Genomic DNA, 17,443 nt, shown 5'->3' with positions numbered 1-17,443 from the left:
TTTCAGCTGCCTGCACTGAAATGGGACAAAACAATATGGTTCCCCCCCCGAGACACGTGTTCAGGGGGTGCTGGGGAAGGCCGAGCAGACACGTGTGTGGCTCCTGTCAGAGCAGGAAGGACGAAGCTCTGCCCCTCACAGACCTAAACCTCTTGCAGCAACGTGCGCCTGTAAATTTGAGCCGAGCTGCTGCACAAAGGGCGAGCAGCTGGTTTGCTGTCAAAAACACCACGAGAAGGGCCGTGCCTCATCTCCCCTGAAACGGCGGGGAGGTGACGCCGCCTCAAGGTCCCTCATGAAGGCGAGGACGCGACTCCTTTGGAGCTGTGAGGGCGGGAGGGGCGCAGGCTTCCCCTTAAACCTGTCTCTTCTCAAACCCCCTTTTCTTTCACACCACACTGAGATGGGACCCTGGAGCTCAGGTCCCATTTTCCTCAGCCAGCCTGACAGATTTTTTTTTTTTTTTTTTTTTTTTTTTTTTTCTGAGATAAAGTCAGCAAAACTAATGAGAAGCTTCTATCTCTGCAGCCCCATGGTTTGGGTGAGGATGTTGGGATGGGAAAAAAACCAAACAAACAACCACCGCTTGAATTGCCCCTACCCCAAGCATGGCTGGAACCATGTATGAAGAGCAGTTCCTCAGGGGGACTAAGCCCATCCCAACTCATTTTAGCATTTAAAAAAAAAAAAAAAAGCCTTCAAGAGCCATCTAGTGATTTGTCAATTGGCAAGAAAAGGATGTTGCGGTATTGTACCAGCCACTTCTCTTGCACGTAACCCTATTAACCACTCCATTAGAGCTTAGAAGCCAAAGCAGCTACCCCTCTCCCAGGAGCCAGCTTAACATTAAAAATACAAATACTGCTTATTTTATGTTTCAAAAGACTGGGGGAAACGGTCATTAAGTATGGTTCATTCGTCCTTTTTAAGAATTGCTGCTGAGCCAACTGAAACACTTGTGCGTAGACAGCTTTAAAAAAAAAAAAATATCAAACGTGGCTAGTCATTACTTGTTCACATTGCTTATGAACTGACTACCAGCATCTGGCAGCCATAAAGCCCTAGTTTATTTTTTATATTTTTGAGGTACTGGGGTTTTTTTTTCTTTTTTCTCTGAAGCAGCTCTCTAGCGAATCACCTAAAGCCTATCCATTAGAACAATAGTTACACCAGTATTTACATTTGTCTGACCTGGTGTGTTCAGACCAGCCTTGCTGTAACCAGTCCCTACGTCCTTTGGAATCGCTCCCAGTCTCCTTTCTGACGGGCAAAAGGTCTCCCTCCAGAGGTTGGCTCAGTGTCAGGGCTAAGGTGCACTGGTGAAGGCGTGGGGCACGAGGAGGGGAGAACAAAACCAGCTCTGATAGGTCGAAGCGTGTTTCAGTGGAACCAGAGAAAAAGGTTTGATCCCAAGAGAGCTTCCTTTTTTTAAAAACCACTGAAAGGATGTGCAATCCGTTGCATAGAATTGCTCCCTCTGTCAGGGAAAGAGCTTTGAAATGTTTTGCCCTTCTCCAGGGAAAGGGGAGGAGAAAAACCCAGCGGTACGCTTGGTCTCCTCGGGCAGACGCTCGTCATTTCTTCGCCGTATTCATCTAGTCACTGCGTTCACACCGAAGCCTCTTCCTTCCCCCCCCCCACCACCTTTTTGCACGAAGCTTGTTCTTTTTCAGATTTCCAGAGGCCTCGAATAAGCTTGGGGAAGTGGCCTGGAGGGGGGACCAACTCTGCTAGCCAGTCCCACAAGCCTGCTGCCCCTCAAGACACTTCAATGATTTCCATGCTGCCTGAAAAGCTCGACTGACTGCCTACTTTCCCCAGTTCTTCTCTGGATCTGTTGTCTGACAGGATGCTCTCCCCAAACTCCATCTGGCAGCTCCTGCGCTTAAACTGCTTTTCGAAAGAGCTCTCCTCGTGCCAGCTGCGCCTGGAGTCGCCCCGATCACCCTGCTTGGCCCTCCTGCGCACGGCGGCGCAGGCTGGGTCGCAGCCCGTGGGCAGCTGACTGCAGCTGTAGGCAGAGTAGGCAGCGCTGTTCCCGTAGATGGCAGAGGCGGAGTAGAAATGCGAGGACTCGGTGGCAAAATACCAGCTGTTGGTCAGGGATGCGGTCGACGTCTGAGGAGCCAAGATGTCCGAGTGCCAGCCTTTGAGGCCCAACCCAGCGGCAGATTTGGCCAAATGCTGCTGGCTGGTGGAGAGCCCAAACAAGAAGTTCGTGCGGTAGTTGTCTTCCACGCTCCCGCTCCGGTGGAGGGGGTACAGGAGCGAGCGCTGAGAGGTGGCACCGCCGCTGGCTCTCCCCAGGTGCTGCCGTTTGCTCTGGCTGTCCAGCTGCCAGGCGGTTGGGGGTTTTTTGGGAGGGTTCGCTTCCTCTTTGTCAGGGCTGGTTTCCGGGGTTTGCTCTGAGACCTCTTGGACAGGGGAGAACTGACACAACTTGCTGCTGCTCTCTAAAGCAGAAGCGTGTTTGTAGTATTCCAGGGTGTCTTCGGAGGCGGCGAAGCCCTGAACTGATGCGGTCACGCAGTTGCTGCTTGTTGAGTAGGAGACAGATTTAATATCCAAAGAAAAGGAGCGTTTCAGCCGGTTGCTGTCTTCCACCTTATCCAGGGAGACGTGCAGTCCGTTTATGCCCTGTACCAGCGGGCCATCTTCCAGGGGGGACAAATGCCCGCGGGGTGCAGTGCTGCAGTCCGTCAGCTTCTGTTCCACCATCTCGGAGGTAGCGGTAATGCAGAGCTGGTTGGCAGAGAGGCTGCTCTGCCCGCCGTCGGCGACCAGCGCGTGCTCGCTGCTTTTTTCCAAGTGCAGAAGTTTCAGCTTGCTAATGTGTCCGGGCTGACCGCTCTGGTTTTTGATCTTTTTCTCAAAGTCCAACAGCTGGCCCAGGAAGTTGAAGTTGGGAGAAATGGTTGGCCTTTTTTCTTTCACAAATCTGGAAAGAGGGGGACAAACAAAACCAGAATTAATTTAAGGACCCCGCTGTTCGGACCGGAGATGACCCTAGAGCGATCGTTGTGAGCAGTAACGGCCTAATGTTAACTTGTCGGGATGCCTGGACTGAGGTCAAGCACAGGAAACATGTACGGAAAAAAACCCCAAACAAGCAGTTCTTGAGCAAGATAATGCTGGATGCTCTCAATTCTCTCTGTAGCGTATTAAAAGGTGGCTAAAAAAGGGGGAAAAAAAAGCATTCTTTTTACCTCTTTATGATGTCCAAGGCAAGGTTTGTGTGAATTATTGTACTTTACCAGTGGGATCTCTGCTGCTCCATTTCTGACCAGAGTTAAGGGCTCCTCAAGTGCTGCAAGAGCAGCCTCAGAGCTGCAGCCCAGTGCTCTCAGCCTCCCTGTGCTGCAGAACCACCTCCCCACCCTTCAAAGGGATGAAATCTCCTGTTCCCTTCACCTCCCTCGTGCCGCTGTTACTGCAGTGAGCACTTCCTACCCTCTTTATCTTTGTCAGGCAAGACAAAGCTCTGATACATCCTGACCTTATACAGCAAATGTCAGTCCTCCTCTTGTTGGTGTTTTTTTTTTTTTTTAAGACAACATTCCTGGAACTACAATGAACCAGATGACAAGGGAATTAACAAGGGAAGAAACCTTGAGGAGCTAAATCTAGTGCAAACACACATATAATGTCTCTCTGGGAAAATTAAATAGTATTAAAAATAAAATCTCTCCGGGGATGTGTACAGAAGCTGAGTGTGCAGTCATTAAAAACGGCGTGAGAAAAATCCAAAGGTGTACTTGTGTGTATGTGTATACACTAGCACAAATGCAGGCAAGCACATGAAAAATATCAAACAAAACGTGCATTTAAAAAAAAAAAAAAAAAAAATTTAAAGTTGCTGACGTGATGACCTGGAGTGACAAGTTGCACAAACTGGTAGAGGAAGCTTCCACCACGAAGGGTAACACTGTCAAATGGAGAAAACTAGTAAGTCTCCTCAGGAGAGAGATACTTTAGCTTGATCTCTTAGCATTTAATTTGGGGGCTTTTATTCCAGCGTAAGGAACTCGCTCCCAAGAATTCATACGGTCTTCGTCCATTTTTTTCAAGTCAAAGCCAGTTGTACTTGTTACTGGGTTCGTTATTTAAAACAAGTTCCTTCTGGTCTACATTGCAATTTCAGGCCTGTGGTCTGGTAGCCTCTCCACATCCAAAACTCTGTTCCTTCCGCTTTCTTCTCATCTCGCTCCAAAATATTGGGCGGTCCTAAATTTAAAACTGGCTTTTTAAAAAATGAAAAAGGGTACAAGAAAGTCTGCTGGATTCCCCCTGACAAGTTTTAAGGCTTTGCAAACTTTTTCATTTCAAAATGCACGCTCTTTTTTCCAATTGGAAAACATGTGTAACATTTAATTTGATGTTTATTTCCCCTTGTATAGTCTGTTATACAAAAGATTAAAAACGTTTATTTCTTCAGATCTTTCACTTCAAGCAACAGTGTCACCTTTTTATTTTTGTAATAGCGTCAGACAAACATTTTATCTAATGACTTTCATTAACTCAAGAGTAAAATATTTTTCTTTCAAGCTTTGCCAACAAGAGATCCCAAACCAATGAGGGAAATGTGCTGCAGATGGTTCTTGCTAAGGCATATCAAAGGAAATACAGCAAAATATAATCTAAATTTCACAGTAGTTGTTCGGTATCTACAGTGCAAAGAGAAAAAGGCCTCGGATGATGAATCCTGCACACTCAATTCATGCTTCTGGTTAAGAAATAAACTAGAATTTAATGTGGAGATTTCACGGAGGAATTCAGAAGCAGCGCTTTAGAAGTCTCTGAGGCGTGTGTTTTTTAGAAGTGTTTAGTACCCGACAGCTCTAACCTCCAGACCACGACAGCCTGAGACCAGACAGGTCTTTCCAGTCACTCACGCTCATGCCTTGCGCAGTACCCATCCACATCCACCAATTCATCCATATTCTCTATACCCCTGTAACTGAGGTTTCACTATGCCTCTTAACCAAACCTGTTTCACCATATATGTTGAAATTACTGCACACCACCAAGTAAGAAACTGGAAATTTTCTCAAGGCAATTTTAGAGGTAGTTCAGGCACCTCTTACGTGCACTTTTGTCACTACATACATAATTATGTTCCTTGGCTTAAAAGAAAACGCCCCATGGAAATCACACTCTGCAAGGGAATATCAAACGTTCCTCCTTCTGTCCTCCTCAGTGTTCTAGAGATGGTGGTGGCAAACACACACTGATTTGGAAGATACTCCCCCCTTCGAATTGCTGCTGCACAACGCGTGTTACGGCGACGCGTCAGCTGCGCCAATGAGCCCACCGAAAAAGAAAACCCTAATTTTCCATACAAAACAACAAAGCGGTTTGTTAAATGAAATACAGAAGTCGTGGTGAACTGTAACCAAGGCACCTGGAACGTAGTAAAGTGTTCACAATCCCAAGTGTAGAAAACACGGGATTTGAAAGGTTAAAAAGTGGCGGGGGGAAGGAGGGAAGGGGGTCTCCACAAAAATTCCCTAATGCCACAAAGAGCTGATACTTCAAAATACTTTTCCCCCGGAGTTTTTGGTTGACTTTAACAGCAACAAAGAAGCTTTCTTAATTCCTAGACATTTCACCTGCAGGCAGTTCTTTGAGAGCATTACCGAATACCAACCGGCCCTCAACAGCCCCAGCCGAGCGTTTGTCATGAGCGTGATTATAAATATCCTCAGTTCTCTTTCCTTAACCCTACGCATTCCATTCTCTCTCTGACTTACAAGATACTGTTCTATGCAGGCTACGGCTGCGTCTGTATATTGATGTACGTACACACACGTTTAATAAGCAGTTTAAATTCCGGCAAAGACCAACAGCAGCATTTTGCAGGTGGGTAATTAATATTAGCTGTGTGATGCCTACACACCACCATTAAGTTGTTTATGGAGGAAATCTTCATTTAAAGCAAGAGAGCGCAGAGGCCAGTGAGCTAGCAGGTAAAGTACCATGCCTGCTTCTACCCTCGGTCATATAACCGTTTATCGTTCACCTTAAAAACAAGCCAACAGGCACAAGAATTAGTAGGAAGGGAAATTTTCTCCTTACCTGTAAGCTTCATCTAAGGACATATCCATTCTCTTCATGATATATGCAATAGCGATTGTGGCAGAGCGAGATATTCCAGCTAAACAGTGCACTAACACACGGCCATTTGATGCTTTTGCTTTTTCTACATAGCAAAGAAATTGGCAAGTGTCAAACTCGGCAGCATTACACCCCGATGAAAAGTTTGCAAAGAAAGCAATGTTATTTAAAATTGTTCAAAACTTCCAAATTAACTGCTAACTGCAAATCTCGTGGAAGCTTTAAACAAAAATCACTTATTTTCTCTAGCACTGTATAGCATTGAGTACAGAAAAAGCACGCAACTACACAGGAAACATACTGCAGTTACAGCGTTTTAATGTGCACATAAACAACCCTATTTAGAAGTCTGGGAAAGGTGATTGTTTCTAATTTTATATGCACGTAAAAAGCAGGCATTCATGATGGAACAATTTTGGCCAGTTCAATTTTGGCTAGCTCACTTCTCAAAGCTAAAGACAGGATCCGTATGTCCAATTTTCTCATTCGCTCTCTGCAGACACACATCAGGCATCTACCAGGTTGCCAGAAAGCAGAATTGTGCTCTTTAAAAGCGTCTTTGTTCCGTAAGTGCTGGAACATGCAGTGGCAGAATCTCCCTATGCTGTTTGCCCTCTGTGCTTATAAAGTGATGGTGATTGTGTATGTAGATCCTTAGGGTATTTTCATACCACCCAGAAAGCACTCAGGTCTTTCTCCAGCCAAAACAGCAAGGCAGACACACAAACGAATCCAGAAACTGTTTTAGAGAGAGAATTTAAAATTTTCTTCTCACCTATAAAATCGACTGATTTATCCAACCAAGGCAAAATTTTCTCACAAAAGCTGTCGTTCACAGGCACTCTCAGGAAATGGGATTCTGGAATAAAATCAGGCTTTGGACAAGTATTGCTGGCGTTCAGTACGTAGCCAATATCATTCTGCTGCATCAGCTCCTAGGAAAGAGAGAAAGATTAAGCCTAGAGAAGTCAAATGGTACCTTTGGCACATTACAAAGCTGAAAACCAAACTGAAATTTGTGTTGGAACTCCTCTAGCTGTATTAGGGGCATTCTTTTGTGAAGAAGACAAGTGATCAGCTTTTAATTCTTCAGACATCTTTTAACAAGACATCCAGTGTGTCCAAACAACACATGAACCGCAAAGCCCATAAAAACAAATAACGGTAAAATACCTTCTGCTTCTATGAAGCATCACCTCCAAGAGAATGAAAGTTTTGCTACTTTGGGTGAAAGTCTCACCGTGGGAGCTGACAACCTAATCAAACGCTTCCCACATGTAGTTTGCTGACCCAAATATGTGTGTTCTGGATCACATATCTAAGGCTGAGGTTGCCCCATCACAGACATTGGTGAGAAATACGAAATGAAACAGATGGCTCCTGCAGTCACCTCTTAAAGTGTCCAGGCCTTCCTCGTTTCTAAGGCAATGTGCAAAACTCACTCAAAACCTTGAGAGAAAGAGCTGAAGATCTTGAATTAGACCATTTTCACACAGCACTAACTGCAGCTTTATAGAACTTCCGCTTTGTGGTTCATGATTTAGTTGCTCATATCTCAGTTTTCAGTCTTTAATCCTCCTGCACCTCAGAGATTATCACAGCAACAAGCAAAGAGAGAAATATAAGAGTCAACTGGGCTTTTTAAATAAGTCAATTTTCCTGACTGCAAATAAAGACACCTCTTTTCTGCACCTTGCCATATTCTTTGTATTTAGAGTTGTGCAAGGCAGTATCTGATGCAGGAGGTACCTTAGTGCCAAAACATGTGAAACAGGTACTAGATGGCTCTACCAAACCCATCCAGTCTCCTGCAAGCAAGCATCTTGACACAGAAAACTGATTAAGCAGGTTGGAGTAATACTGATCAAACCACTTCCCTGGTTCAGGTATGATCTGGCAGTAAGTGACATTCTATACTCTGCTTGGGCAGTAGTTGCAAACACTGGGGAGCTTTTGGCCAGATTTCTATGGAAACGAACGTCTGAAATTAAACTGAAACAGAAAAAAAGCCAAAAAAAATCTGATTTTAATCCTTTTGCTTTTATAGCAATTATATTAAAAAAGTTATGTCAATCAATGGGAACAGTGGCAAGAATGAATTCTGACACTGCAGATTTCAACCAGAGGTCTACCAGTATGAAAATACAGTCATGACGCCAAAACGGTCGCTTCTTCCCCATAGGTATTTTTTTTCTGCAAGCATAAAGATGTTTTGGCGAGGAGAAACAGGGCTATGGCTATTTAGCTGGAGAGCCAGAACTCTATCTTGTTCAAGTCAGAGCAGTCTAAGTAACACGTGATGCTGAGTACACGCATGGTACGGTGTGTGTGCAGAGGGATGGACACACACACACACACATGCAGAAATGAAATGTTCAGTGAGAACAAAGGACTGCAGGGGAGAAGGGAATCCACACCAGTCTTTGCAGAGAAAAGCGCATGAAGTCCAGCCAATAACGGTTATAAACGGGGAATTTACATGCATTTCTGCTAGCGAGCTGAGTTTTGTTCCCTGGAGCAAAATGAGCAGCTCCTCCAAACTTTCATCCAAAGTCCCTCAGATCAGCACATTCAGAGGTGCCTGAAGGTGGAGGCACCTTAAACTAATGAACATACATTATATCATAAACACACCCGCCCAAGGGGAACAGGAGATGACCGATTACTCGCGAAGCAAATCATCAGAAAGATAATCTGCAGCAATGGTAAAAAAAAAAAAAGAAAAAAAAAAGGCTGGGTGTGTTAAAATAAGTTCTCAGCCTTACTGCTTCTTACCCTGCTAGTTTCCTAGGTGACGCTCCCAGTGAAGCTCAGCTTCTCATCAATGACAACAAATTTCAATGTCACTGACTTCCTCCTCTCCCTTCCTTCACATCTCCCCAGCTCAATCAGCCCTTCGTGCCCCTCACAGCCGGCTCCCTTGCACCCTTCCTTTACTATATTTAGCTCTCACACACCAACAGACCTAAAGGTTTAGAAGCAGGAGCACTGTAGGGAATATTTGGAATGATCCAGAGAGGGAAGGTATTGGGAACTGGGTTCTTGGCACAGGGGACTTGCTACTGCCAGACTTGCAGTATCTTACGTGTGCAAGGGATATGCCCCATCCCCAGCACCTCTGCCTCACTGTCCTGGGCTACACAGCTTTCCCCTTCTAGGATCCTAAGCTCTTCAGCATCAACTTCTGTAAAATAAGCATCTTGCTTGAGGATCACTACGTTGAAACACTGCCCCCAAACCAGCTCACCTACTGTTGTCGCTGCCTGAAGGTGAGCGAGGAACAACCGAAGTAGCAGGTACAAAAAAAGTACATGCAGGGTCATCAACATTATCGTGTATAAAGGAGGGAGGTGATGAAGGTATCGCTAACAAATGGACTGCCAGGGTGCATGTCTGTTCAGAATATAGCTAAGGGGAGGCTGGTGAATTTAAAAGAATAGAAAACTTTATTATTTCTTTTAAAGCTTAAGCGCACAGTCTGACCATCACGATTCCACAGTTATGCAAGTTTTTTGATGTGGAATTGATTATTCAAATGGGAACAAGAAGGCTGCAGACGCCAAGTCTGAAATCTTTGAGCCAAAAAACACCCAAAAATGTGTTAGCGCTTGTCTTTGAGACTAAGGCTACAGAAAGAAGTTATGCTTCCTCCTCTTCTACAGTATCATTCGTTCCTTGTGCAACACACTCCAATATCGTAACATAACAGTGCCTTCATTGTAAGGCACCCAAGAGGAAGAAGTGAATTACGATCGGAGGAAGATCCAGAAATCCTAATACTAACAACTTTCTGAAGAGAAGGTAAATGCTCTTTTGTCAGCTTATTTACATTTTATGACTTGTTTAATCTGAAAATTAATGGCACCCTAAAATGTTATTTTGTTCCAGGAAATAAAATCCAGGTCTGGAAGAAAAGAAAGAGAATTGTTATGTAAGTCGCAAAGCAGAAAGTTTTACAGTTTAAATGCTGGTATAACATGAGATATAAGTAGGGGGCTCATTCAGGCCCGTAACAACAACACAGATTTTTTTTCTGTTACACAAACTTTCAGAAAGGACACTGTCACTCCCATGTAGCTTGGAATTTCGTTTGCTTCTCTTCCACTAAAAGCAACAAAGATCTTCTGTAAAAGTAAGTAGCCTCTTGCAATGCCACCAATATATCACACTGAGACCCGAAAACTGAAACAAACTTTTCTGTTAGAACTTTTATGAGACCTTTTATGAGGTTTTTAGTATTTCAACAGTGCAAAAAACTATTATGAATGTTTTCAGAATTAAGCATTTAGAAAGAAATCTGTAAAGCAAAAATATAAAAAAATCTCCTAAGACTTTTTTGAAGTAATCATTAATTTTGCTAAAGGACACAAACCAAGCCTTTGGGTTTGCGTATCATTCATAAATAAAGCATTACCAGCAGAGGTATTAATGGCAAATAGTGTTAAAAGGCCATTCTTAAAAGGTCATGAACACAGATTGTCCTGCAACAAGACAAGCATTTCCCTACTGGTGCCCTCAGAGAGAAGCTTATAAGGATCCTGAAAAGATAAGCTCATCTTGATAAAACATGCTGAAAATTCACATCTTTAAATCATCAGATTGAACAGTAGTGCAGATTAAGAGTTCTTCTTGCAGATATTTTTGATACATTATCATTTTAGAGAAATCAATATGTCTGGTCAATGGAAGGAATCATGGGAACTCACAGATAAAATCTGAAGGCAAAAATAAGGTTAACATATACAACTACATCTTAATAGTTTGGGAATTTTACTAGAATTTTTTGGAAATTATTTTTTAAAAATCTGGACTTGAATTAAAAAACCACACTATTCTAATCTTAACAGGAAGTTGACTTCTTGTCCCCAGCAGCCAACAAACCAGCAAGGCCATTAAACCAGAGCACACAAACTTAACCCCTCAGCAGCCCCTGGACTGTCCTAACAGACAGAGCTTTGCTACGTATCCCTGGGTTTTGTTTCTTGCCCACCCCCCTTTTGAACGTTCTTCACTTTCCAGCTTTCCTTTCCTTCACTTTCCACAAATACCATGTACTGGTATTTCTGGGCACTCGGTGTAGTAAGAGTCATCCTCCTTGCTCTCCCCAATCCCCCCGTGTAGGATCCAGGCTTCCCCAGAAGGAAAGCGTGTTGGAAGGAGAGCAGCAGAGATCCCTTGTTCATGTTTGTAACGTGCTGATGCCCAGCGAACGCTAACTATAAGCTGAATCTAAAAACTGATTAAATCCAGGAAACCGGGAGTTGCCAATAGTTGGGGAAAACATCAAGTGGATTCTCAGAGGTAGAAATTGTAATTTGTTCCCACAGCTTCTTTAAGTTAATAAAGGTACCAGTAGTAAAGATGGAAGGCATTCTGAATTTTCCACGAGCACTCACTGAAACTGAGGTAAAATAAGCGGCCGACACCAAGGTCTACTTCAGTGCAGAGAACAAGTGACATGCTCAGAATAAATGCCTGTGTTTGTTCAAAGTAAGAGGAAAAAGGTACAAAAAGACAAGTAGATCTGAAACCGTAAGATGTGTATTTGTCCTAAAATGGGTAAGAAATCGAAGAGGTGTTTTAATCCTCAATGGAAGAACTTCCAAAAGGTTGATTGTTAAGGATGACACCAGGCAGCGAGAGCTTACTGTGGATTGTATGCTGTTGTTTTTGTGGTTCTGCATACAAAATGAGAAACGCAGTAATCCTTGATCGTAACTCCCAAGAATATGTGAGGAAGTAACAAACCTGACCAGCTCCTGGGGGGGTCTTACATTAATTCTAAAGTATCTGCAGCTGCAGGGCTTCCTTCGACACATGCTGAAATATCAAGATTGTAGATTAATAGGCAAGAGAGCCACCACCAGGTCTCAACAATTCCTGTAGACAAGCTCTGCCACGCTCAGGGCTCAGCAGCAGTAGTTTTAGCCTCCTCCGGCCCCGTAATGAAATTCCTGACGGCCACTACCACTTGGATTCCTTTCCTGGTGAGGCACACATACTGTGCCTGTGCCCAACGCCTATTCATAGGCACCAATTTACTGCAAGGAAAGGGAACAGCCTCTTTCATCCCTCTGGTATTATTCGCCACTTAAGAGCCACAGCACGGGAGTTCCAGTCACATCCCAAACGAAGTAGCACATCCCTGGAGGAGAACAAGCTGCTCCCTCACTCCCACTGTGACCCAGGATAGCACTTGCCGTTCACACATTGAAACAAACAGCATAAAAGCATCTTTCTAATACTCTACCATTTAAAGCAAAGGAATTTTTTTTTTTTTTTTTTTTTTTTAACTCCTGCTGTCTTTTGTCTGGAAACCACAAATCACTTTTGTGGTGGGAACAGTAATAATCTGCTTTGACATCCATCAAAAGCTAATCAAGTTTGAATTGCTGAGTTGCTACCTGGCAGTAAAGACACAGAAGATTTTAAAGGACAAAGTAAATACAATGACTGCTCACTATCCTCCATATAGAAGATTTTTCTGTGTGCTCTATTAAAGCACAATTACCTTCTACATGATTGCTTGTGTGTCAAAAATCCCCTTAAAGCAACTGTGCAAAATCTAGAAATATCCTATTAGTGGCCAGACTGGGATGGAGTGAAAGTAGAAGAAACCAGTGAAAAATATGTAATGGTCAAAGTATATGAATTTGACACAATTACAGGACTATTAGATTAGGTTCTGCCTTAAGCTTTATACACAGATAAAAAACATACACATAAGTCTTGCACGTGATTAAGGCAATATGCTAGGGCGAAGCACTCCTCCCCTCTCCACATCCACAATTTAATGCCAGCTTATGAAGGCTGTTGGAGATTCAACTAATGAGTAAGACTGTCAGATAATATGGGAGGCAAGAGGGCACATGTGGCAGAAGTAATAAAAATTCCCTTGTGAAGGGACCCAAGATGCAGACTGTAAGCCATTGAGATAGTCTCCTCATGGAGGCAAACATCCATGGATATACATAGGAATATGGGCCTGTAGCAACTTGAGACAAGCTCTTTTAGACATCTGATCGTCCAGCACCCTGCAAGTGTTATATTTGATGACTTTGCTGACTATTTTAAGTGTACCAAAATATCCTGGGCTATTCTGTAGGAACACAACTTATTAAATGCATATGTATTTAGAAAGAGTAAAAGCTTCTTAGTGCAGCACTACCATAAAAGCTCATTTTTAATGACCACACTGATCGTCCAGGTCTGAACATTTTATTCGGTGTACAAAGGTTTGCTTGCAGTAGTCCCTCATTATACAATTCATGGTATTTAAATGCTGTTTTTTCCAGCACTTGAAGGAAGTACTAAAAACCAGACAATATTCCTTTGTCCTACTGTAACCATTAATATAATTGCATGAACATCCAAGACCTGCCAAAACAAACCAGTCAGAGCTATACACAGGGAAGTACCTGACCTGCTGTAATGGCAGATTTGATAGTTTGCTGTTGGTTGATAGGTTACCGAGGAAGGTACTGTATCATCTTCTCCGAGATGAAGGAGAAAGGAGACTGAGTTTCCTATTACGTGGCACGTGGATTAATTATCTGGTCTGTGTGTCATTAGTTCTCACATAGCTTTCCATGGCTTATACACAGACAACTATTATCGATACCTACTTCAGATGTTTTATAGCATGATGCAGCAAGACAGAAGCATGGACAAAGACAGATGGAGATTATATACTCATCCAAACAAACCACACGACACCCAGAACGCTCACCTTGTTGAGGACATCCCGCTGACACCCAAGATAGAGATGAGGCAGGATTCTGGTTGGCCCAATGTTGGAGACAGGTAGGCAGGGTTGAGAAATGCAAGTAGGGATAAGCGTGGATTTTCCTTCACAGAGACCTGGGAAAGAGCTGGAGAACTCAGCAAATCCACCTGTGAGAAGAACAGTATGTATTTAATATAGACGCAGTGTTGTAGGCATTGGTGCCCATAGCAGCTCCTGGAAAGCAGCACTTGTTGCAGGAGATGGGGAGGTGTTAAGGGGCAGCAGGAAAACCTTAACAGAGGACCCGCACGTGTGCCTCTTCCAGAGGTAGCGTGACTGTGCGGAACCATCCATCAGCAGGCAAGGCCTGGCTGCGTATTCCCACTCTGCCTGGAACGTTTATTTCTCTCTCTCTCTCTCCATTCCTCAGAATTCTTAATGATATGTGGAAATGAGACTTTAAAAACCCAGCCACAACACCCACCACACCAAAAGCGCACACACCTTTTCCTCTCCAGCCCAGCAAGCTGTTTTCTAAACCCCTCCTTCTCCTGTACTAGGTCTATAGTTAGGCTTCATTAAGGAAAAGTAACGTTTACTCAATTTGGTAAAATCAATATGTGGTTATTAATGTTTGCTTTTAAAATCCTACATTATTATTTTCTATGCTGCTCCATAATTAATATATTTCATCCAACACCCTGGAAGAGGTTTCATATTTCAAAACCACACCAAGACATCTCAAGTGGGCGAGGTGAGGCAGAGCGGGGACTAGAGAGGAAAACTTCACCCAGCCATGGACTCCCTGAGCAAATCACCACAAGTCTCTACTCCCTTTACTGCTATCTGGTTCTTCATCTGCACCAGTTATTAGGCCCTATCCACATTATGGCTCCGGAACATTTTCATTACCATTTTCCACCACTGCATTACACTGATAACACATTTAAATCCACCCAAAATCCCAGTTGCCGTCAAAAACGCTGCTTGGCTGTTTCACCATCAGCACGGTGCAGCTGCTATGGAACCTGAAGGGAATAAAAAGCGAGGCTGAGACTGCTCCAGACATAAATACATACAACAGCTCAAGCTCCATTTCTTTTTCTTGCTTGCCTCGTTGCCTGCTTCCCTCCCATCACCTGGGCTGCATTATAAATCTGTGCTACCAGCTGTGGTCCAACTGGCCTTACCCACAGTTAGAAAACAAAACTGAAGGAACTTCCAGCACCAAACTTATACTTTGACTAAACACGTTCTCAGAAAAGCTAGCTAGCTTTTTCCAAGCCTAGCTAAACCCCAAGCTCAGCTCATTCTCATACTTCCTAACTAGTCTTCACAAAGTAGTCTGAAGAAGAACCGGAGGCAGCTGCTCAAATCAGTATGTTATAGGCTCTTCTTAACTGTTTTCACCATTTAAAAGCCAACCAGTAAGGGTGAAAGTCACAAACCATAGTGAAACCCCAGCTATTCCCTCACATTAAAGCATAGAGACAAGAGGACTTTTAACTGAAGGAAGAGTAATTATACCCTGTTCAGAACGAGGCACCTTTTTATCATCAAGGAAGTGAAGTATTCATGTGTTAAATCTGCCAAATGCTATGTTCACTATTATTACAGTTTGAAGATGTAAATTAAAATTATTCAAGAATAAGATAATGTAATGTTTTGTCAAGGCTTGCATTACCATTGCCTGAATTATGCCTATTTTCTGGCTTTTAAAATCTGTATCTGTAGTAAATGTAGAAAAAAATCAAGGTGGTAGCCATGTGTGTAACAGCCCACTTTATCTGATAAACAAAAAACCCAGCAAGCAGATTTCAGAACAAAAGTTTTATGAACAGCAATTCCTGTTCGGTCTCCTGACTTACCAAAAAAAGAAAAAAAAAGAAAAAAAACCCCACTTGTCTATTTTGTCAGATAATGGATTCTAGACATCCATGACAACGCTCATCATGAGAATATGAGGGTGAGATTGGACTGTATGGGACGGACGGCGGGGATGCTGAGTTAAGGCACTGCCCATCGCAGAACCATACCCCTAAACTGAAGGGCCTAGGCTAAGGACACAGTAAAAGTTTGTCTCTGACATTTTCTATTCCTATTAGCTGGGATTCCTCCTCCTTGCTTTACAACCTCCCCATTCAGAAGCGCAGATGCTGCTTGTTCAATGTATCGATCAAATGACAGAAGAGTTTGCAAAACAGTTCTCTCACATACTTGCTAAATATTCTTCCGTATGGCATAATGTTTTCCCCTCTGTCACAGGAAGCAATCCTTGAATTTATAGGCATTCTATGTCTCTCAGATTAAATTTAATGTAAAATAAGGTGCCCAGCAGTTCCTTGAGATGTTGGGGGAAGAAAGGGAAATCAAATATCAGTCTTTGGTTTCATTTGTTTCTTTATTTCTTGGGAAGCTTGTTGGCTGCTTTCTGGATCCTCTCTCTGACACAGCTGGAAATAGAGAAGTGACTCTTCTTCCTTACAAAGAAGAAGCACAAGCAAAGAAAAGATTTTACATCTGTGCTTTCTTTGCAAAAGGCTATATGATAAAAATTCAACAACAACAAAAAAAGAATTTTCCCAACTACCTACAGATTGATCTCATTTCTGTATGAACAAGAAATTAAGCAAGAAGCTAATATGTAAAAAACCTGAGATTTTGGGAGATGGAACCCACGCGCTGTCTTCATAAGTGCTCATAATTGCTCATAAGAGCAATATTTTATTTTATTTTTATTCTAGGGCTCTGTCAAGGCAAATTTGAAGTGATTCAAGATTAGATGCTTCTACACTTCCTCTGGGACATTCATCCTTTCAAAGTCATGTTTCTTTTTTCTACTCACGCTTTCCTAGTAACATGTTGCTTCAGTATCTTTACCTCATGAATTACAACCACAAAACTCTCAAACGGGTTAAGTCTAATATTATATTACCTATCTTTACACATGCTGCCAACTAAGCCCTCCTTTCCTTTGGAAATATTTTAACCTGGTATTAGTATCAGTAGTGAACTGACTTGAAAAAGCATGAAATCAGTGATATGTTTCAAATGTTAATTTATCTTCCTTGTCATCTTCTATAAGCATTTCAAAAAGTTCGTAGCTTTTCAACAGATCTGGCTGTGATTTATGGCACTTACAATAGGAAAAACACCTTCTAGATCAGTGTGTGTTGAAAAACTGCTTTAAAAAAAACCACAGACAAACCCCGTACCAACAAAACACACTGGTATATGCATCCTGCTAAACTACCGAATTCTTCTAGTGCAACAGAGATAGTCTGGAACGACAGCATCCACACGTACGATCACTGAGCTCTCGTGTCATTACGAGACCAACTTCTATTCTAAGGAACTGCACTCATCACTATTTGCTTTCATTAACTTACAAAATATATCTATTTTTTTAAATATATAGATGTATTAAAAAAATAACAGCACCTAAAGATGTGTAGAAAAAAGGTATTTATTTCACGTGTCTCTAACACAGATTATGGCCCCCTGAGTCCCCAAAGCTGAAGTCTACAACCGTCTACAAGAGAAGCCTCTTATGAGAGAAGTGCTTTAAGCACTCAGACTACCTGTACACTTATGCTGTAAATC

General features: G+C 42.8%; 1 protein-coding gene across 6 annotated transcripts in view; it reads right to left on the bottom strand.

The window, feature by feature from the left end:
• Positions 1–1,337: 1,337 nt before the first annotated feature.
• Positions 1,338–17,443, bottom strand: part of DUSP16 (dual specificity phosphatase 16) — a 65,069-nt gene continuing 48,963 nt past the window's right edge. For all 6 annotated transcript variants that reach the window (XM_074872076.1, XM_074872080.1, XM_074872078.1 and 3 more), the window contains 4 exons: positions 13,844–14,007; positions 6,890–7,049; positions 6,076–6,199; positions 1,338–2,938 (listed from right to left, as the gene is read on the bottom strand). In XM_074872076.1, the coding sequence (XP_074728177.1) occupies positions 1,759–2,938; positions 6,076–6,199; positions 6,890–7,049; positions 13,844–14,007 (1,628 nt within the window). In that variant the 3' untranslated portion in view covers positions 1,338–1,758. The remainder of the gene's footprint in view (positions 2,939–6,075; positions 6,200–6,889; positions 7,050–13,843; positions 14,008–17,443) is intronic.

Source organism: Strix uralensis, chromosome 5 (genome assembly GCF_047716275.1).
Source record: "Strix uralensis isolate ZFMK-TIS-50842 chromosome 5, bStrUra1, whole genome shotgun sequence".
Lineage (NCBI taxonomy): Eukaryota > Metazoa > Chordata > Aves > Strigiformes > Strigidae > Strix > Strix uralensis.
The sequence above is the reverse complement of the archived record's forward strand: the minus strand, read 5'-3'. Positions and strand labels throughout refer to the sequence as shown.